The sequence below is a fragment of the Pholcus phalangioides genome, unplaced genomic scaffold (assembly GCF_987345545.1).
Source record: "Pholcus phalangioides strain wild (caught in Gottingen) unplaced genomic scaffold, Ppha-v1.0 ptg000011l_1, whole genome shotgun sequence".
In the NCBI taxonomy this organism is placed as follows: Eukaryota; Metazoa; Arthropoda; class Arachnida; order Araneae; family Pholcidae; genus Pholcus; species Pholcus phalangioides.
In genome coordinates this window covers 45,045,722-45,069,451 of record NW_028301604.1, presented here as the reverse complement: position 1 = coordinate 45,069,451, position 23,730 = coordinate 45,045,722, and the positions used below count along the sequence as shown (strand labels likewise).

At 36.7% G+C, this 23,730-nt stretch overlaps 1 protein-coding gene across 4 annotated transcripts in view; it reads left to right on the top strand.

Moving 5' to 3' along the window:
- Positions 1-19,623, top strand: part of LOC149080464 (NGFI-A-binding protein 1-like) — a 567,589-nt gene extending 547,966 nt beyond the window's left edge. For 2 of the 4 annotated variants that reach the window (XM_089239577.1, XM_089239576.1), the window contains exon 11: positions 18,276-19,013. In XM_089239577.1, the coding sequence (XP_089095703.1) occupies positions 18,276-18,922 (647 nt within the window). In that variant the 3' untranslated portion in view covers positions 18,923-19,013. Of the gene's footprint in view, positions 1-18,275 lie in introns of all 4 variants that reach the window. The other 2 variants (XM_089239575.1, XM_089239574.1) reach the window with 2 other exon arrangements.
- Positions 19,624-23,730: the final 4,107 nt, after the last annotated feature.

Here is a 23,730-nt window from a genome sequence, read left to right as displayed (position 1 = left end):
TCACAAGTATTGAAGTTGATCATGCGTTGGAGCAAAAAAAATCGTACTTTGAAAGTTAATGGTGGCATACGAGGCAAAACATTAAATCCTCAGACATTGACTTAGTATTTCCTTATTGCATGAGAGCTTTCGAGATTGTCTAGAGATGCAAAAACAACGTGCGGCTATTTCAGTGTCAGGAAATCAAAGCACCACAACAACAAATGGCTGCTGAACATCATGATGATAATATAAGGAGACTACAAGCTGTTCTGCAAACCTGTAGCCCATTCAAAGAAGATAACCGTAACGTTCTGGAATTAAAGCTGTACAGATCTTTATTTACAAGAATGGCCATGGCTGCCAAATCAAGACCAGACAGACAATGACATAAGAGCTGCTGTAGGTACCTACGAATTCTCGACTATATGCAGAGCATTGTTTGACACTGATGGTTCGTTATTGCATTGCGATGATAAGAATAAGCTCTAGTACCTTCTTTCCCCCCTCCCCCTTCTCCCTGGAAAAAGTTGAAATGACGGCCCTGAGAGAAGAATCTATTCCTCATTTGCCAAGAAACCGAAAAGCTATAATTTTATAGATGACATGGTTTTGGTTCAGAAAATAAGTGACAACGTTCATACATGTGATGATCTTGCACAACAGTACTTGCGAAATTTGAACAGTGTAGTTGAAAAGTGTGATGCCGGTCATTTGGTTTTTGATCATCACACATAGTCCGGCAGCCATGACCAAACCTGGTTTTGTTCCAGTAAGTTTTTTATTATTGAAATTGCTTGTTCTGGGTATGAGGAATCGAAAAATACCGAGTACCTCTTTGGTACACTTGGGCAACTCAAAATATTCAAGATGGCGTCTTCCACCATATTGGAATTAATAAGCGATAAATATTTCGTGACCTATCAGCCAGAATTTTTTTTTTCGCCTGTTACAGCGTGGTTTTTGTTCAAGTTTATTATTCTACAAATATATATTCTAGAAATACATTTGGGATCCCAGCATTACTGACATTATCCCGTTTTCCCAAACCGCTCCCAGTATTGCCCGTCCCTCTGGCCTTCCTCTGCCTTCGCCCGTTCTCCCTTAAGTCCTCACTCCACGAACTCACACCTCCTTAATTTTCCATTTTCCTCTCCGAAATAATCCCTTCAGAATTGGAACTTTTAATAGAAGAAGCATAATCAATAAAATTTCTTCCTTCGAATCCATCCTGCTGGCTCATAACCCCAATTTCCTAGCGGTTACAGAAACATGGTTGCATAGTAATATCAGCAACACCGAATTTCTACCACGAAATTTTTCTGCCTTTTGTAAAGATAGAAATACCCGAAGAGGGAACGCTGCCCTAGTTTTCAACAGTTCTATCCCCGCCCCCCCCCAATTGAAATTCCTCTTGAACCAAATATTGAAATTGTCGGTACTGAATGGCATCATCCCAACTGCACTCCCGTTGCAATTTTTTCTCTTTACATACCCACTGCCTCGGACCCTCACTACTTCATTGAACTTGAAACAATTCTGGACCGATTTCATAACTCACACCTTCTAATTATAGCCGGCGATTGAAATCTACGCGGTATAGATTGGCATAAAATGCAGCGCTGTCGGGAAACCATGGTATCAACACAATAGAGTTCTCCACATTTTCAAATTTAACCTCGTCCAAACCATCTTGGAACCTACAAGAATATTCAAACACTTAATCTTCACATTAGACCCAATTGCGGTTCCCAACAAAATCCCGGTTTCCCATTTTTCGGTTTATATATATATATATAGAAAAATGGGAAACCGGGATTTTGTATATATATACATATGGTGGTTAGAAAACAGGATATTGGTTGTCCACAGGGTTCGTTTAGCGGGCCGGCTTTGTGGAATCTTGTGGCCAATCAAACCTTAAAAATCCCCCTCCCGGAAGATGCCCATATCAAGGCCTTTGCTGATATATATATATAGCGCACAGAGGAAATTTCTTTTAACAATAACCGGGGCCGCCTACACAACAGCCACGCTTGGACTCCAGGTGATCACAGGCAACTGCCCACTACACCTAAAGCTCCAAATGGAAGCAGTCTATACAAAAACACAGTTAGGTTTAGGAAAAACATTCAACTAGAACTTCTAGACTTTGACCCCAATAACTTTGAAGCACGGGAGCATGGCTGACACCACCACCCCCCACTCAACTATCCCCAATCAAATTTCTATTGACGGCCACGATATAAAACTAGCAAACACCCACATATACACAGATGGCTCCAAAACCGATGAAGGCGTCCGGGCAGCCTATTGTGCAGCCACAAACAATACAGAAAAGCAAACGTGGCAAGCAGCGCTAAATAAAAACAATAGTAACTTCCAAGCAGAATTGTTAGCGATAGAAGCAGCTGCACAATACGCAACGGGAGCAGACGAACGAGCTTTAATAATAACTGATAGCCGCTTCTCCCTTCAAGCACTTCTAGATCCAACAAATAGAAACACAATAGTACGGGTATTGAGGCGACATCTATTAGATAATCCAAAAATTTTCCTAGGTTGGATCAAGGCCCATGTAGGTAATCTTGGAAACGAGAGAGCAGACTCTCTAGCCAAAGCTGCAACCAACTGTGACAATAAACTTGATAACCCTTTCGCACTAACGCTCCTGAAGCGACAACTTAAACAAGCAACCCTCTAGAAATGGCAGCCAAGGAACAACAGCTAAGAAAGTGCACGAAATTGTCCCTCGAGTCACATACAACGCACTAAACTGGAATAGGGAGGTGACTATCTTCATAACAGGACATGGCCCCTTCCCTATATATCTGCACGAACGGAAACGCCGCCGAGCAGACAAATGTGCCTGCGAGATGCAACAGAGTGCAAATTTACAAAACATCTACACATGTAGAAATATTCCGAAAACAATAGAAAACAATGGTTCACTCAAACAATCAAAAACAAAAACACAGCAGCAAGGATTACAATCCTTGTCAGATATATACACGCCAACGAAAAACAAAAAAACTGTCCACCAGATTTATAAAATAATGTTTTAAATGTTACAAAAATAAGAGGGAGAAAAACATAAATTGATAAAAACAACAACAAAAATCACATATCCACATGACTGCCACTACTAATACATAACCATTACATGCACAAGATATAGCATGTACTAATAGGACCCGAACAAGAATTTTTTTGACATTCTTGTTACAATGATGTAAATGTGATAACTACAAGTGTTGTTCATTCCGCTATTCTAGCGAGGGTGCTAGGCGGGAGGTCATGAATGGTTTCATAATAACCATTACATGTAGTTTATATTTTATATATATTCATTTTTTTAAATATAAATATTACCAGCCACAGCGAATCAACCAAAACAACAAGACCTAAGCTGATCCTTAGCTAAGGCTCTCTTCAGACAACACCCCCCCCCCCCATTTAAACCAAGCCCACATTGCTCACCAAAAAAGGTTTAGGATGAGGCGACTCGACCTGACAGTTATATATATGTATATAAATGTGTATATGTGTATTTCTCTTTCCTCTATTCAAGTTCTTCATGCATTTCATGTCCACAACACGCGTGCGTACTCATATTGTCGTATTCATGTTGCTCACTGACTAAGGTGCTAAGCGAAATTTCACGGGTGATCCCTAATTGTATATATTCCCCCACACAATATTTCTATGATGTATTTGTGTATTTTCATATACAAAATATACCCGCCTGTCAGCGTCGCCAGTAAGGGCGGCATATGGGGCTTCGCACCCGGGCGGCAGGTAAGCTCCAACCACCCCTGGATCCCCAATCATATCCTAAAATTCTGCGCTGATGAAATTCGCAACTGTCTCCTCATTATATATTTTCAACATCTCACTGAACACATCTAATCTATCCTCTGACTGGAAAATTAATAAGATAATTGCCATCCATAAAACAGGTTCACTGTCAAACTCTCTCAATTTTAGACCTATCGCAATCACCTTCTCTTGCTGCAAGCTCTTTGAACACATAATTGCTAAGAATATCCGTACCCACCTCGACACGATTAACTTTTTCTTTCCTAACCAACATGAATTTAGATCATCGTTATATGTATATACCCAATTAACACTTTTCATACATGACTCAACAGACACCATTGACAAAAACCTTCAATCCGATATCATTTTCCTAGATTTTTCCAAAGCATTTAACCCCATAATAAACTTCTACTAAAAATAGGTGGAGGCCTTCCTCATTAACCATAGCCTGCCGTAAACTGCCGTATCAGACTCTTCGCTGATGATTATGTCATCTACAAAACAGTGTCCAATGTTTTCGACCAAGAGAATCTCTCCAACACAACCTTGACATTATTTCCGAATGGTGCTCAACCTGGTAATGATCCTGTGATAGTGAAACACAGTGTAGTACAAAAATGTGGTTGCGTGAAACACAGTCTCATCCTGTACATTGTTTTGCGTTTATGCACATATAACGGGTATTTAAATAAAAATAACCAGCTACACAATAAGATGGTGATGAGCAAATGGAATTGATTTAGATTTCAATTACCAAACATTCGTCTTCAGTGAGATATTATTGAAAATGTAACTGAACTACAGTACTTTTTTCACTTGTGAATGCACCTTTTATGTAAAACTACTAATTTTATATTTTATTAAATAGAATACTTGTATGAATGTATGTTTCAAAAATAGTTAAATGAAATATGTTACGATATACTATAAAATAAAAACTTACAAAAAACTAATTTTACTTTTTTAGCAAATTTCTTATAAATTTAGAAAAACTTGGCTTTCAAAATGGCTACCTTCACTAAGTTAAATTTTTTTACTTACAAAAATGTTTAGTTTCAGGTCTGTTCGGGGTAATTAAAACTAAAATTAGCAATAAATATACGAGGAAAACATGTTTACGACAAAATACGTACAAATTTTCATAGAACTTGATTATTCAATTTAGGGATGGCCGCCATCTTGAATTCTGAGAGTTGCTCAAGCTTACTGCATGAGTACCCACTATTTTTTATGAATCTATATACCCTAAACATCAAATACCAACAGAGGACACCGAAAAAGCATTCAAAAAAACTGAAAAATCGTGTGTTTTTTGCATTTTCACACCCCTACAATCATGAAAATTTTTCAATTATTTTTGTGATCTTCAAGCATTTTTAGCACTTTATGTACTACTTTTTTACTATAAAATCATCAGTTTTAAGAATTTTTGAAAAACTCTTAAAATTATTCATATTTCAGCAATTTTCTTACCATCCAAAAAACACCCCATTTTGATGGAAATCACCTATTTTTTCAATAATAACGACCATTTTGAACTTTGAATAGCTTTAATTTTAAAAGTGTTAAAATGAAGGATTTAATTATGAAAATCAATAGAAAACTTGTAAAACAAACGAGTTTAAATTGGTACTATGAAAAGTTGTTTTTGCAACAGATACAATAAATTAGAAAATTCAATAATTTTTTTTTTTTTTAAAGATTAGTTTTTTAATGTCTTCAAGTCATATATTATTTGATCATATGTGCTATTTAAACACTCTCTTGTCCTATACCATAATTTCCAACGTCTGAAAAACCCTATTAAATTCTCCATCAGAAAGATGTAACTTCATCATCACTCTACAGTCATTGATTTTTTCTATGTGTTCTACTATAAATTGTGAATAAAGATTTCTTTGATATTTAAAAACTTCATCCCAATCTATCACACCATCAAGTTTTTCAATCGCATCTTCAGATAAATTCTGATATGTAGAGACCAGTTTCATATTTAATTTATCTACGTTATCTGTTATAAATTTGTCAGAATTTGATGTTTAGATATTTTATTCTAATTTAATATATTTTTATGATCAATTATAAATTTTTCAGATAGTTTTTGGTATCGAGATATATCCCAATTTATAGAAAGTAGTTTCAGTGTCGAATACGTAATCGTACACGTGCGTGTGGGCAGAGCTGTGATCACGGAGGGGATGATAAGGACACGAGGCGTTTTCCACTATTCGTGTGCCCGTACTCCTCGGCGACATTCGCTGTGTTTCTTTCAAAAGTTTGGTAAATTTTATGAGCTATCAGGTAAAATGAGTAGCCACAAACGTATTAATGAGGAAATGAAATGGAGAATCGTCGGTAGATTGGGGCGTGTCCCGAAAATTCACCGCCGGAAAATTTACCGCTAGGAAAATTCACCGACCAACAATTCACCGACAGCAGTTCGGTGCGAGGGAGTGAGCGATCGAGTTACTGAGCCAGTGAGAAAGAGAATGAGTGAGTGAGTTACTGAGTGTCAATAAGCGAGTAAGTCTGTCCGTGAGTGAGCGCGCTACTGAGTTCGTGAGCGAGTGAGTGACCTATAGAGCATGTGAGTGAGTCAATTTGGTTAGTTAATTAGTTAGTTTTAACCTAGTAATGCCACAAATGATTGAAAAATCCGTTTGTTCTGTATTATATTGTCTATATTACAATATTGTGACCTAATGCCATATTTATAGCTTCAGCGGTTTCGACACGGCGTGATTTCAGCGTATGACCCTCTCTCTTATTGAACCCCCCCCCCATGACCCCCCTCAGGGGTCGAATGTGGAGAAACCCTTCCTTAGTGAGTCTTTACGTCGTGAAACAAAACTATTCAGAAAATTTGGCATTTATAGCTTGAGCGGTTTTGGCTCGGCGATGATGAATCAGTCAGGGCATGTTATTTTATGTACAGTATATAGATGTAGATACGCACTTTACAGACGGGATTTCTGAAAATTCATCACCCATGTGGATCATGAGGTGTTCAAGTGGTATAGGGGGAATCATCGCTGAGTAAATTTGAGATTGCAGAATCCACAACAGTGAAGTCGCGGGTAACAGCTAGTTCATCATAAAAAATATCCATTGGTTACTGATGATCAACTATGTCTTTCATGATACCAGTGACAACAGGAAATAATTTTAAACATTTCAGGGGGTTAATATATCGCGTATCCACTTAATTTATTATCTTTTACTTCCGTTATTATTACTTTTAACGTTTCATTATAAGTTTCTCAATAATATATAGAGTTAATGGAATTATTGAATATATTCTCTTGTGCAACATCAATTTATTCCGTATCATCTCAATTTCTTCTAATAAAGTCATTAAAACTTTCCACCATATCTTTAAGCTCACTCACTAGGTCACTCACTCACTCACTGGGTCACTCACTCTTTCACTAGGTCACTCACTCTTTCACTAGGTCACTCACTTAATCACAAGATAACTCATCCACTTACTCACTAGATCACTCAGCCACTCAGTAGCTCTCACTCACGGATTTAGTAGCTCGGTCACTCACTCACTCCCTCGCTCACTGACAGTAACTAAATCGCTCACTCCCTCGCTTACTGACTCGCATCGAACTGTTGTCATTGAATTGTTAGTCGGTGAATTTTCCTAGCGGTTATCGTTCTTCACCCTTACGGAAAATTAATTTTCCGTAAACCCTGTGTTTGCCCATACACATAAAATCAAACACAATTTTTAGCAAAAAATAAAAAATGTGCCGAAAATTCCAACTTTGTTTTTTAGTCTCATTGTACGAATTTCATTTTTTATCTCTCTTTTATGTTTCAGTACTCGCTGAAACATTCGTCCGAGTGGAAGACGATAGAAGAAGAAGTGAACGCTTCGAATTATTATATTTAATACACAACACGCATGATAAAGGAAGAAGCACGAAATAAATAGATGTTAACGCGTTGGCTACATGATTGCGAATGCTCGAGAGAGTGAGAGACACAGAAGCAGAACAGACAGCAATCTTAAATCACTTGAACATTATAAACAAAGCACAGAATAAAGTCTGTTAGATGCTGCCATCTATATTAACGAAATAGATCACAGCACTCTCAATATAACAACATAATAATTCCTTAATAAACATGCTTCATTTTAGAGAGAGTTACAAAATATAGTTACTTTAAGAAGTTGTATGATTTGGTTTTCTGAAAGTTAAACTTTCAGGTTTTACAATATTGTTCATAGATGATTGAACAGTTCAAGATTGATAATCAAATCAAGATTTTAATCCTTCTGTGCATGAGTTTCCGAAAAATTAATGCTTTCATTACTATATACAAATTACTAGGCTATATTTAAATTTTAACATTACTTATCACAAAAAAATAATTCAAAGTTTTGTCAATTAGGTACACCATTAATTAGGTACATTTTATTACCAATGAATTATTGCTTATCAGTTACTTTATGCATTAAAGGGGGATTAATCTAAAACACAAATTTGCGATTTCCTTATTTATAACAAATTATATAGCATAGAAGGAAGAAGCACGAAATAAATAGATGTTAACGCGTTGGCTACATGATTGCGAATGCTCGAGAGAGTGAGAGACACAGAAGCAGAACAGACAGCAATCTTAAATCACTTGAACATTATAAACAAAGCACAGAATAAGGAATGTTAGATGCTGCCATCTACAGATCACACCACCGAAATAGATCACAACGAAACACAACGAAATAGATCACAGCACCCCTCCCTTCTTAGTTAGGAAAGTCGTAGATTCCCAGTAGTTTTGGGCGAATGATTGTTCGTTTCGGTCTCGGAGTCTTTGTTGCCACAGTTCCGTTATCGTTTGGTATCTGCTCGTTTGCAATCGTTGAACTTGAAGGTTCTGCACAAGTCTCTGTTGACACATCTGCAGGAATTGGACTCGATCCGGAAATCTCTGAACTTGTAGGATCTGTAGGATAACGGTTCATCATTTGGTCGGTGTGACGTCGGACAACATCTTCGTTATTGGTGATGGCTTTGTATGACACTGGTCCGGTTGGTTTCACAACAGTAGCCGGAATCCAGGACGCACCTTGGCTATAATTTCTGATGTAGATAGCATCTTTGGCATCGAATCGTCTCACTTTTCGTTGCCTTTGCTCTGTAGCTGCGTCTTGCTCCTGTTTCCACCTTCTATCACCCAACAAGTCTGGATGAAGACGGTCCAAGACAGTAGTCAGCCTCCTTCCCACCAGCAGCTCAGCTGGACTGACCCCTGTTACTGAAGATGGCGTGATGTGTTGATGAAGTAGGAAATTGGAAAGACGCTTTCTCCAGGAACCTGAAACGATGCGTTTTAGAGAGTCCTTCACCAACTGGACAGTTCTCTCTGCACATGGTCTGTAAGGAGCAATCAGTGCTTGACGAATACCATTACTTTCTAGGAAACGGCGAGAATTGTTAGATGTGAACTGAGGTCCATTATCGGAAACTACAACATCCGGCAAACTATGAGTAGCGAAAATCTCGCGCAGTGCATCGATGGTTTCGGTGGCCGTAGTTGATGTCATTCGTCGTACTTCAGTCCACTTGGAGTAAAGGCCCGTTTACACGAGGCAAGCGCTTTAGTTGGTAACTTAATTTTTAGTTGCCAAGTACGATACAATGTATGCAGACGATAAGGGCCTTTTACACGGCTTTAGTTGGCAAGTGCGCAAGTGCAGAAGTGATTTAGTTGGTAAGTCAGATAAGAACGGTTCTATTTTTTCCGGTTAAGTAGACGTATGCGCATGCGCCAGTGGGCGTGACCTGCCGCGCTGGAGGGGTCATTTTGCTCTCTCACGGAGGGGTTTATTTTGATCTCAAGCGTGAACCTGTTCATACTCCGTCGTCTCCTGAATTTCGCTGGAATTCCGCGGAAATATTGGATGGTGAGGTGGCCAGAGGACACAACCTTCAAGTTTATTGAAAAATATCTTCGCCATGAATGTTTGTTGAACTATAGAAATGAAAATTACCTTAACAAACAAGCTAAAAATTATTCGATGTTGGAAAAAGCTATGGAATATTCTGTCGACGTGATGTCAGGAGTTGAAAAAATTTGAAGATTCAAAAATATATATCAGGTGGGGAGGATTTATATATTAAAAACTGGAGGGGGGTTTCGAATATTTCTCTCGTCCAGAACGAATTTGCTGCCATCTGTTGTAAAAATACATGATCAAATATTTAACATAAAGATGTCATCTCTATAGATTAAATTAAAAAATAATAATGATTTCGAAAATTTGGAAATAATTTTTGTTTAATGAATTTTTATTATTTAATTTTTAACCCTTAGAATTTCCTACGAATGCCAAGAATCTTCTCCCGTATTTTCGGCTTACATGATTCATAATTGATCTCTTCAACTTCGATAAAAATATCATATAATCGATATTTAGAACTTGCAGGAGAAATAGAGAAATCTTATATTTCTTCTCGATGACTTACATAAGTTTATAATATGTTGTGTATTCTTTTTTTCCCTGTGGCGTCATCTCTCGTCCCTCTTACGTGCACCTCCTGATGCGTGGGTGGCAGAGGCGAAAAAAGGGGACAAGCGAACTGTTTCCCTTGCGTGACCTACTTCTTGCTCAGTGTGTTCTCGCGCAAGTGATATAGTTTCTCCTTTTTTATTGAATAAAATAAATTTATATTCTTTAAAAAAAATATTATATAATGTGGCTGTGATCATAGTATTCGTAAGTTCTACCTGATCATCTTCATCCATCGTTACGAAAGCTATGAGCTTTAAAAAAAGCACCTCTGTGAATGCCAGATAAATTATTACTATTATTAAAAAATTATTACTATTATACTCCCGCGCGTTGCGTCTGTCTCTCCATGGATTTGAGTAGACTGAAGCGCGAATGCGTTAACTGCGCTCGCCTCCGTAAAAATTATCCAATGAGCATCTACTTGCCACTTACGTGTGGACACTTTCAAAAAGAATCGGTAAGTTAAAATTAAGTTGCCCACTAAAGCACTTGTCTCGTGTAAACGGGCCTTAAGTGTCAATCAGAATAAGGAAGTTTTGTCCTTGAAATGGTCCAACGAAATCGATGTGAACTCGGGACCAAGGCTTTGTCGTTATTTCCCACGGATGGATTGGAACTCTGGGAGGTGCATGCCTTGTCCGTTGACAGTTCATACATCTTCTTACGTAATTCTCAATATCAGCCACCATACGAATGATCTTGCAAGAGCTTTCATGCGTTCAACGCCTGGATGCGCGACATGCAATTCACTTAACACTCAAGATCGACCTGGCACTGGAATAATTACTCTATTTCCCCATAATAAGCAATTCTTATGCACTGATAGTTTATTCCTTTTTGTGAAATACGTTCGGAACTGCGAATTTTTCATCTCAACAGGCCAACCTTTTAGTAATCAGTTCAACACTCTAGAAAGTATTGGATCTCTAATAGTCATTTTTGAGATATCCACAGCATGAAGTGGTGGATTTTCTAATTCTTCTATGAATAGCACTTCTAATGGAGAAGTGACCATGGATTCGGGAGTTTTTGCATTCGGTAATCTGCTTAGGGCATCTGCATTACCAATTTTCTTTCCCGGCTTATGAATTAATGAAAAATCATATGCGTTTAGAAGCAAACTCCACCTTAGCATTCGCGGAGATAAAATCTCTTTCGTGGGCTTATTTTTATTGAAAATTCCCAAGAAAGGTTGGGGGTCAGTAACTATAGTGAATGTGTGACTATACAGAAAATGATGAAACTTTTTTACTCCAAATACTATACCCAAAGCTTCCTTGTCGATTTGAGCACAGTTCCGTTCTGTAGTAATTAGAGTTCTCGAGGCATAAGCTACTGGTGCTTGTGAACCATCAGGAAGTACGTGACTCAAAACCGCATCAACTCCAAAAAGTGCAGCATCGCATGCCAACACAATGGGAATTTTTTCATTGAAAGGTACTAACGCACAATCTGAACTTAACAATTCCTTCAGAGAATTGAAGGCATTATCGTGAATCTTTGGCCATTTGAATGGTGCATTTTGATCCAGTAATCTATGCAACACTTCCGCAACTGTAGCCTTATCCTTAAAAAAACTGTTATAGAAATTTATCAGTCCTAAAAATGTCTGCAATTGTTGTTTGTTTTTTGGAATGGGAGTCGAACGTATTGCTTCAATTTTCGAATTGGAAGGTGAATACCCGCAGCATCGATACGGTACCCTAAAAATTCAACATCAGTGACTCCAAAAAGACATTTTTCTCTTTTACCACGTAATCCGACATTTTCAAGTTTGTCTAGCACGCATTCTAATCTTGATGCTAATTGCTCTAAAGAATTAGCCCTGGTCAAAACAGACGTCATCAAAATATGGAACTACTCCTTCCAAATTAGAAAACAAATTTTCGATCATATTTTGGAAAATTCCAGGAGCAACATTAACACCATATTGTAATCTGTTAACCTTGAAAGTACCCTTGTGAGTTACAATTGTCTGGGCTTCGGCTGATGTTTCGTCTACACGAAGCTGTAAGTAAGCCTGAGCTAAATCTATTTTAGCATAATATCCTCTATCCTCCACCCTTCAGGTTTGACAGTAACTGATTAACAGCAGGAATTGGATAGGGGTGAGCATTCATGGCCTTATTCAAAGTTACCTTATTGTCCCCACATAATCTAACGTCACCTGAAGGTTTAATAACGGGAACAACAGGAGTTGACCACTTTTGGTTCGAAATGGGTTCAATAACTCCTTCATCCTGAAGTTTTGTCAAAACAATCTCGATTTTTGGTTTCATTGCAAGTGGAACATTCCTAGCCTTGAGTCGAATGGGAGGAAATTGAGGATCAAGAGGTAAAGACACGACAGGTCCTGCAAATGTACCCAATCCAGCATCAAAAACCTCGCTGTATTTTTGAATTACTAAATCCACAGGATTAGATTCAATCTTTTTAACTCCATTCAATGAAATACCCAAAGGCTCAAACCATGAGAAACCCAAAATATTTGTGAAGCATTTTGAAATTAGCATTTACCCAAAGCATTTTGAAATTAGCATTTACCCAAAGCATTTTGAAACTAGCATTTACCCAAAGCATTTTGAAATTAGCATTTACCCAAAGCATTTTGAAATTAGCATTTACCCAAAGCATTTTGAAATTAGCATTTACCCAAAGCATTTTGAAATTAGCATTTACCCAAAGCATTTTGAAATTAGCAGTTGTAATCTGTCTTTCTTATTCCCAAATTGTACTTCTACTATGCATGAACCTAAAAGTGAAATTAAATTTCGTTGAAAATCCCGCAACCTCACAAAAGTGTTTCTAATCTTAGATTTGCAGCAACCAAACAAAGTTTCAAAAGTTTCTTTAGAAATTATAGAATAATAAGATCCAGAATCTCAATCTCCATTTTTAATGCATGGTTGTTCAATAAAACCTTGATACCTTGTTTGAACTGCGTGAAAACAGCTGCGTGGTTTGAACTACCAGAAAAGTTAACTACAGAATTCGAATATTCATTTTCGGTTTTAATTTCATGTGTATCATGTGTGTATGCGTTATTCTTCTGAATACCCTTGTTTCGGCATACAGTTTGTATATGCCCTTTCTTGCCACAGTGCCCGCAAGTCGCTGATTTGAAACGACAATTAGAACGGTCATGTCGTTCACCACAACCAAAACATACGTAACTGTTAATAGAAAAATCATCCTTTGAAACATTTTTTTGTTTCGAATTAAATTTATTTTTACTCTTCACTTGATCAATGAAAGCAGAAGTTCCTGAATTAGAAACTTGAGAATTTTGAGAATGAATTTGTTTTGATTGTGAAAACGCAGTTTCAGCTGCAAGGCACTTGGCAACAGCATTGTCAAAATTCGATTTTAGCTCTGCCAGTAACTTTCGTTGAGTTCCTTCATCTCGTAATCTACATACCAACTGATCACGCAGTCGTTCAGCAAGAGTAGCACCACAATTCTCAGCAAATTTTCTTAACTTGGTAACATACGAATTTACGGACTCATTGTTTAACTGTACTCTTTTATGAAATTGAAATCTGCAATAAATTTCAGAGGGTTTTGGGCAGAAATGATTCTTCAGTAGTTCGAGCATATTATCAAAACTCACATCAGAAAACTGCTGAGGCGACACAAGGGAACGCAAAATCCCAAGCGTTTTTGTTCTGCACACAGCCAAAAGAGCAGCCCTTTTCTTTTCAGGAAGCGTTATCGCATTTGCTTCCAAGAAAAAAGTCAGGTGTTGTATATATAAATCCCAGGACCCCGAATTTGAGGTGTATACGAACGACGAACGCGCCGTTATATACGGAGAACGCAAAGGTTTCAATTATAACGAAAAACGTTTATTAATGAGATGAAGCAAAGGTACGACTGACTCGAGCCGATACAAAATAACATCTGCCTCAAAAGGCGGGAAAAATAACATAGATAATAATTGTGTAAGCGGTGCCATCTAGTGGCGATACAGAGAAAAAGAATAATGTGAAATACTACAGCTACACACAAACATGAGGTATCGAACTCAGGCATAGACCCAATTGTTGCCATGTTAGAATTTTATAACATCAATATAAATAGATAAAAGTGCCACGAAACTCGAACGTGATTAGGAAAAGCAATGTCGAAATAAACATACTAGCTCTCTTCAGGCATCAGTTTGGTAAACACTACATGTAAACAGACGATAGAAGAAGAAGTGAACGCTTCGAATTATTATATTTAATACACAACACGCATGATAAAGGAAGAAGCACGAAATAAATAGATGTTAACGCGTTGGCTACATGATTGCGAATGCTCGAGAGAGTGAGAGACACAGAAGCAGAACAGACAGCAATCTTAAATCACTTGAACATTATAAACAAAGCACAGAATAAAGTCTGTTAGATGCTGCCATCTATATTAACGAAATAGATCACAGCACTCTCAATATAACAACATAATAATTCCTTAATAAACATGCTTCATTTTAGAGAGAGTTACAAAATATAGTTACTTTAAGAAGTTGTATGATTTGGTTTTCTGAAAGTTAAACTTTCAGGTTTTACAATATTGTTCATAGATGATTGAACAGTTCAAGATTGATAATCAAATCAAGATTTTAATCCTTCTGTGCATGAGTTTCCGAAAAATTAATGCTTTCATTACTATATACAAATTACCAGGCTATATTTAAATTTTAACATTACTTATCACAAAAAAATAATTCAAAGTTTTGTCAATTAGGTACACCATTAATTAGGTACATTTTATTACCAATGAATTATTGCTTATCAGTTACTTTATGCATTAAAGGAGGATTAATCTAAAACACAAATTTGCGATTTCCTTATTTATAACAAATTATATAGCATAGCCATCCAAGTACAAATTTTTATCATGTGAGTAATATTCAAAATTATTTTTTTACACACATGCTCAGTTTATATAGACACAAATTTTCATTAAAAAGAAAATTAAATATAGCACAACAAACAGAATATGATATCAGATTAAAGTTTCACAATGATTGCAGATTCATATTTCATTTGCCATGTAAATATGTCCAATATAATCCAAAATAGACATGAGCTATTTGATATTTTTCAGCATCACCAAGTGGGATTCACTGCCCATCGATTGCGTGACATTATGGCCATTTATATTTTTAACCAACACATTTGGCGGTCAAAAAAAAAATATTAAGAATATCTTCAAAATCTCTTCCTATAAAGTTCGATAGCAACAAAATAATTCTTACCTTAGTATGAACGTGCTAGCACTTCGTCGCGGCTTCAGTCGCCGATGTCAAGTTATATGTATACCACAGCAGATTTAGGAGGATATAACGATGAAGTCTTCAACTTTGAAGATACCAAATATACAAACGATGTTTTATCAGTCATTTTTCTTGAATAAAATTGTTTAATTCATTTAAAAAAAATAATATTTTATCGTTGGAATTTCTTCGCTTCCAAGATTTCCGCCGTGAACTACTGCTTAACGACTGGTGCTCGGCAGTTCTCAATTATGGTCCTAAGCTAAAAAAAGTCTTTAGCTCAGAGATAGTATCAAAATGTGTGCCCGAGTGGCAACGATGCTCGTCTTTCACTATGAAGGTTACCGTCAAGGTCCAGTGGTTCCAATAGTAAATGGCTTACATCCCATCAGGGACAGAGCCTGGACCGCGACTGGCCTTTAAGTGGTTCCAATACCACTACTACAATATCTGAACCATAATGTTATATATCGAAATGTCAGAGGAATATCAGGTGTCTCATAACTATGATATAGAATGATCTTGTCCTATATGGTGCAAATTATTTATGATATTAATTGATCGAGTCTTTAATTTTTCAGTTGAATATGTATTTGATTCCATGTAAATAATCTCTACTTTGAAGGACAACAACTTGGGACAATAAATTATTTTAATATAGTTTGAAAAACATAGATCTATATCGTGAACCTGACAAAGATCTATATCAGATTCTCGATATAGACCTGATATAGAACTATCACAGAAGACATAACTCTATATTCTGAACATGACATACATCTATATCGGGAACCTGACAAAGATATATATCAGATACACAATATGCTGATATATCAACATATCGTGTGCCTTTAAATAAAAATATTGTCTTCAAATAAAAATTTGGAGAAAATTTAAAGTCGAGAGTAAAATTTTTTGCTAAAAAAGCCATTATATTGGAAATTAATGTTATAATAACTTGCAGCCAACGCTGTAGTGGTGGGTTGGTAAGATCCGGAGTTAGAGTTGAGGGTACATGGGTTCAAACCCACCTACAGAAAATTACTTTTTTTTTTTTAAATTTCTTCTGAAAGGGCGCCATCTATCGTCCAAAACTTGAAGTATTTGAATATATCACATTCACGATATAGATCTATTTATCTCTGACTATGCCTTTTTTAGCCAGAACGATATCGTGGCCCGATATAGATCTATATTGGAAACTGAAATTTTACGATATAGATCTATATCTTTGTGCTACTTGGGAGCTAGCTAAGGACAATTCAGCGCTCAACCGCTGGATTTCGGTGAAGAACCGTAGAGATAGTTTACCCCAGGCTCGGTTGGTAAAGAACATGCTTCTATGACCGGATTCGAACCCATACACCTGGACGGTAAACCTTCATACCGGAAGACGAGTTATACCACTGCGCCGCCTCCAATCCTGGAACTTCTGATCCTGGATGACTCACACAAAGACTAAAATCTCGAATCGGGACGATTTTCGCCATCGCATCCAAATTTGATGAATTCAAATTCCGGCAGGCAAGCCCCATTCTCTCTGTGGGCTCTTCACAGAGGAAAAAACACATATCACATCAATTTTCTTAACATTTATTTCACGCTCAAAGACTGACAGACACTGACAGACATAAAAAAATGTAACGTTTCGCACCATCTCCCCGAAAACTCTATTGCCATCCTTCTGTCTTAATCTTATTCTTTCTCACGCGTGCCGCAGCGCCATCTACTGATTAAAAAAGACAAAGCTATAGATAAATATGCCATAAACATGGTTCTACAATATCACGAACGATAAAGTTGAACAGAAGTAAAAGGGGGCATCAAAGGGATATTCACCTGCAGTTCAAAGTCAAGGTGCACTACGCCGTTCACAACGGGACAGACACCCACCTTCTTATCTCAAAGAATGTGTATTGGATTAAATTAGGGGGGGGGGGATCTGTTGTATCTCTTTATTATTGTTTTATAATAATTTCTGACAGATGGCGCAGAAATCAATGTGATCATTTTCAATATACAGTCAAACCTCGTTAATGAGTCACTCTTGGGAAAGCAAAAATATGACTTAGTAAGCGGAGTGACTCGTTAAACGGAGTAAGTCATAGCTGTGCCAATTCCTGCATTGGGACAATTGAGACTTGCAAAAAGTGACCCGATAAGCGGAGTGACGTGTTAACCGGGTGACGCACTAACGAGGTTTGACTGTATTATGTTTTCCTAATTTCAATGTCATTCAAAAATCTATTACCTGTTTTCAATTATTTTGAATGAAGTTTCAATGAATTTGATTCAATGAAATTTGAATTATGAATATCACACAGACAGTGATTAATCTTCCAAAACTCTACTATTCGAAACACAAATACCAACAGGAAAGTAGCCTGAAGCTGAGAATGGCACAAATGTCCAGATTTACGGTTTTTGACTACCATCCGCCCAGCGCCCTATTTATAGGACAATCCATATCTGTAATTCAACTAATGAGAATGATTCAAAAAATACATGTAATCGAACTAAGTGAGAAATATGCTAAGTACAGTGCACAGTGAGTCGTAAGTGTAAATTGACTTTATTTTCAGATTGAAGTTGTTGTCAATCAAATTTTGTTGCTCAATTTTATTTTCGTGTCTTTTAGATTTATGATCATTAAAGTCTGAAAATAATATTTATTCATACTTTCAGATTCACAATTTTCGGTCTATAGTTATGAATCATCTGCCAGCCTTAATCAAGAAACAAGTGACTCATTTTCCCAAGAAACATGTAATTCTCTCCAAGGTGCTGAACATTGTAGTTCAAAAAATGGGTCTGTTAAAAAACCAAACATGCAGATTACCAAGCAACTTGTACAAGAAACTCTTATTGATGAAGGTCTACGTGTTGTCAAAGAATTAGCTAATCAAATTAAAGATGACAATGATTCTCTAACCCATTTAAAACCTGAAGGAGGGAAGCATCATGATCGTCCTCCTAAAGAGGATACAGATTATATTTTGACTAATACAAATGTAGCTACTCATTGCAGTGAATCTAGTAACAACTTGGGTGTGCCGAGGCCAAATGGACATATTGTTTGCTCATCAAATGATAATATTGATAATGGCAACACTCATTGTGGAAATGGGATGATCTATCGCTTAAGATCAGCTCGCGTGAACAAAAAAAATGGCTTATCGAACAGCGATGTTGGTGGTGGTACATTTTCGGTAGTGCAAGATGACATAGCTAGCAATGACACTGAAAGCACTTTGAAAACTCTTCTCGCCTTCTCTCAAAAGAATATTAAACAAGAACCATCTTCACCAAATAATTTGATTAAGTTGGTCTAAAATATTTTTATGATGATTAATGAAGGCATGTGATACCGTATTTATTGTTGTGGAATGACTCTCAGAAATATATTCAATCGTGTACATTCAATTTTATTATTTATCTTCTTATACTTCTACATACTCTCATTATTGTCTTTTTGAAGAAACTGCATGTCATTGGAGCTTAAACTCTTCCTTAAATCAAGATATTATTTCCCCCAGTGATTTATGCCGATTTGGATAGTGCAATATGACATTTAATGTGTGATTTTTTTTTATTGATCATATCACTGAGCATTTGCTGAAAAGTTTCAGTCTAAAGGAGCACACTTAGGTTTGAACATAAAATGGCTGTGATTTTTTGTTTAACATCTGTGACTGTGATTTTTGAATTATTCATATTTATTTATTTTTGTAGGCTGGTGGAAATGCAAATTTGAGTTTGATTTCTATTTTATGCATTGTATATACATTTGAGTGAATTTGCTTTTTGCACTCATTCTCACCTTCTTGATATGATTTATGCTAGGCGATTTTTTTCGACCTAGTATTACGCGTAGAGAAAAGAAACGTTTAAATTTGTTACAATTATATTGAAACTGTGAATATTCTCATATATAATGGCAAAAATATTTTTATGTCTAATCTTTTTGGAATATTTTCATTACAATTCTTATTTACTTGTGTTTTTCTTTAATAGTTTTCTCAAATAAATATGGAAGAAAATATGCGTGTAGACCCTTCAAGTTCGGGCTTTTAGCAACAAATTTGGATGATTTGCAAGGGTAAATGACAAAAAATTGGCATTATTGTTAATACGTAAAATATGAAGGTAAAAAAGATTCCAGGGAGAAAACAAATTCCTGAGGAGAGAGAGATGTAATAAAGACTTTATTCCTTTCCTAGTCACCCTCGCCCTTTCTCTATGTAGGGCAGACTGGGGTAATGGCTACCTAAGGAAAATCCCAGGCCACTTTAGGAAGCTGTTTTATTGAAGTCCATGATAGTTAACGAGGCACACACAGCCGCATTTTGCGAATAACCTAATCGGTTTTATTCAAAGTTGTGTTATGATGCTAAGTTTAGATAATAAGATAGGGTTGGCCTTGATGAGTTGAAGGGGGAATACGAAATTACCCCGGGTTCCTGTGTAGGTATCAAAAAAATCATAATATATTTAATTCAAGAACATCAGACACAATGAATCAGCGAGCTAATGCATTTTCAATCCATACAATTAATTTAATAGATCTAAAACATCAATTTTAATTAGAATGATACTGAATTTTAAGGGGGCTCTGAACAAATTAAATATATGTATCAAGCACATTGTACTGAATAAATAATCAGAAAAATTCTCACAAAAATAGCGGTATAATTTGAGATATTAGTTCGGGTTCATGGAATTATAGAGGGTGGAAACGGCTGTGCATTGAGGTGGAGAGTGGCATGGAGGATCATAGAGGGTGGACATTATAGGTGTAAGAGAGAGATCCTCTTGTGTAGAGCCAAGGTGGTGTGCACCGTGAGTATGACTTTGTTGAGCATCGACGTGCTGATGATGGCCCGGGGAGAAAAAATACAAGCAGGACGGATGTCTTTTAGCGTCAGTTATGACCAGATATTGGTGGCGTCAGGAGTGAAACCAGATTCAACAGGATGGATATGCATTCGGAGAAGTGCGTATGGTCGGTTCGATCAGTGAAACAGCATCTTCCAGAGAAATCTGGATCAGTACAGGAGGATGAGGTACATTAACCATTCTCCAGTTTGTTTTTAGGTTGACTGTGACATCACCCGCATGCGTTCCTGCCACTGCTCACAACTGCTGACGTGTCCACCAGAAATATCTTCGCAACAGCCAGTTGTTAAAACCTTCGTATGGTAGCGGAGAGTGACGTTATCCTTGTATACTCCCGTACCTCTTGGTCGCCCCACTTTGTGCACGGCCTTAGCGATTTTGCTGTCCTCTCATTGGCAGTGGTTGATCAAGTGACTGCCAACTTCGGTCCGTTTACGTTATTTCGGATCCGCCTTCTTCCTCATCGCTCTGGAGAGAAGAGGGGAAAAGAGAATTCACCAAGGCGAAGAACATGTCTTCCGAAAGAGAACAGTCACGTGTGGATATGTAAAATACAAAAATGGATATATCTGGGTGGATATACTTAAAATTTATATCAGTTCAGAAAAATTTTTCCGCATTATTTAAAATAAAAATTTTGAGAACATAATTGAAAGAGAAATTAAGGAAACAATATGAATCAGAAAAATAATAATATAGTTATACCATTTTAAAAACAAAATTTCAAAATACAACAGTTGTATATTTTTCTCACAAAAACAATTCAATAAAAAATCAGAGTTGAATGGTAGAGGTTGGCAGTTTTACTCATTTAGCCCATTAAAATCACATGGAATTTTGGAAAATAAGACAAAATACCAATTTTAATAGGAATAAATGTAATATTTCATCAGATGGTATTAAAAAAATAAAATGCATAATAGTGAACAAACATATAACTAGCTTTTACTACAGAAGTCACAAATGTAGCTCTCGGCAGTCTCCCATCCTGAACACTTAGTGATCTCATCTTCCACAGCTAGTACCACGGAACTATCTCTATTTGTTCCGAATTCTTCACAGTAAACGCAGATTTCCGAATTCATACAGTAATTGGACTGACTACCGTTACCCCAAGAGCACGTCGTGCCAGAAAACAAAAATATAAAAGATTGGCTTAATCAGCAGCTGAATGAATAGCATAATTGAATGTGACAGATTTTGTAGTGTCATGTAAGATAGAAATCATATGGCGAATTAACAAAAATTAATTCACTTACTGTAATCAAAAACAGTGAATTCTTATAACGCATGACGTCAAGTATCACATTCCAGTTCAGCAGCCGAAAAATTTCCTACACAGCCACAAGACTCTAGCACTTGTCAGGGCTAGTCTACCGCATTGCATATTGCACAAAGACCCGGAGAAATACTATACTCCGTGACCGATCGGCAACCAGTGCCGTCTTAACGCATGGGCCCGGGGGCCTCAAGAAAAGAGGGCTCACAAAAATGAGAACCAGTTCAAATTTTCGATAATTCGCCAAGTAGGCCCTCAAAAAAATCACTTGGCCCGGGGGCTCTTAAGACGGCCCTGCCGGCAACATTCCTGTCTCCCATACGTAACAGTGGCCACCACTGAGAGCTGGTGAAGTACTGTAGTAAAGGCGATCCCCAGTTTCTCCACAGTTGCGGTACTTACTGCTGGTGATGTAGAATTTCTTCAAGTAAGTTGGTAGAGTATTCTCTGTGTGAAGATAGTTTTTCTATCTACCATACTAGGTTTGCAAGGTTTACCTGAAGTACAACTTCTATGACGTTCGTCGAGATTTTGGTCCTAGACCATTCCTGATGCCAGGATTTCTTGATCGAAGTATACGCTTAACCCCTTCTTGGTCGGCGTCGCATGTGATGCGACGAAGAGAAAAGTTGTAAAATTGTAAAAAAAAGTATTTCTGAATTATTTTTTTTGCTAAGAGATGGCGCAACTGTAGTCCTATTATTTTTAGGTTTTAAAATCATTTTCCGGAACTTTATTTACGTATTTTTAATAATTATTTTTATGCAGATATTTATCTTAAATACCTCAAAGCATGGGCGGAGATACGGGGGTGCGTGGGGGGAGCATTGCCCCTCCAGTGTCAAAGATGAAGTTGACTGATCTAATGTATATATGTATATATGAATTGACATCATCATCATCGTGCCCCCCCCCAGAAATAATGATCGTGCCCCCCCCCCCCCAGACTTCCAAGTCTATCACCACCTATGCCTGGACTTTTCCTGCCCATAAAAAGCAATAGATTTGATAAATATAGAGTATCAGAATATATATATTTTTTTTTAATTTAAAATTTGGGTACATTGCTGGAAAAACTAGGGATCAGTGAATGGGATATTACATGTACGACCACCAGTAGGTAGAGCAAAAAACTGCTCACTGACAAAAACATTTTACATTATCGAATTAAGGATCGAACATGTATTGGTTTTCAGCAATAAAAAAATGCTTTTTTTGGATCGGAAATTCGAAAAAAAAATCCGACCAAGAAGGGGGTTAACATATGATGCTAGTAGGGGGTAATCAGTAGGGCTAGGATTTTTATGACCTAAACACTTCTATAAAATGCTGTATAGAAAATGCATTTATACCCTTAAAAAACTAAATATGCCCTATAAAACGAAAAACGTGCCCTAAAAAAATTTGTCTTCCTATTTCAGGTAAAATTAGTTTAAGCAAAATAATTATGACAATGAAAAGTGTTCATACAATTTAACTATTTCAAATCATTACAGATGAACAGAAACACTTCATTTTACTAACCGCTATGTGTATCACGGAAACAATAACATAGCTTTCTATTTCTTTTACAGTTTATGCACCAAACCAAAAGTTTCTACTTTCTAAAACATTATTTAAATAATAACTGAATTTTAAATATGCAAATTTATTTATAAATTTCATTCTAGAAATAGATTAGATAGTATTTTGTTTGAAACACATCTATAGTGTATGTATAAAATTAATTTCGTGTTTGTACATGTGTGTACATGTTCTCAATACAAATCCACAATTTCGAGCCGATCTCTGCCAAATTTTGAATTACTGTATAGAAAAAAAAAAACTCAAATTATAGGCTACTTTGAAAGCTTGTCAGAGTTAGCCAAATGTCTAAAATGGTGAAGATATTGTCCAGCAACAATAATTCTTACGCTTCTACTGTGATTTTTGGAATGTTTTTACTTTACCGCGGTTTGTTAAGAA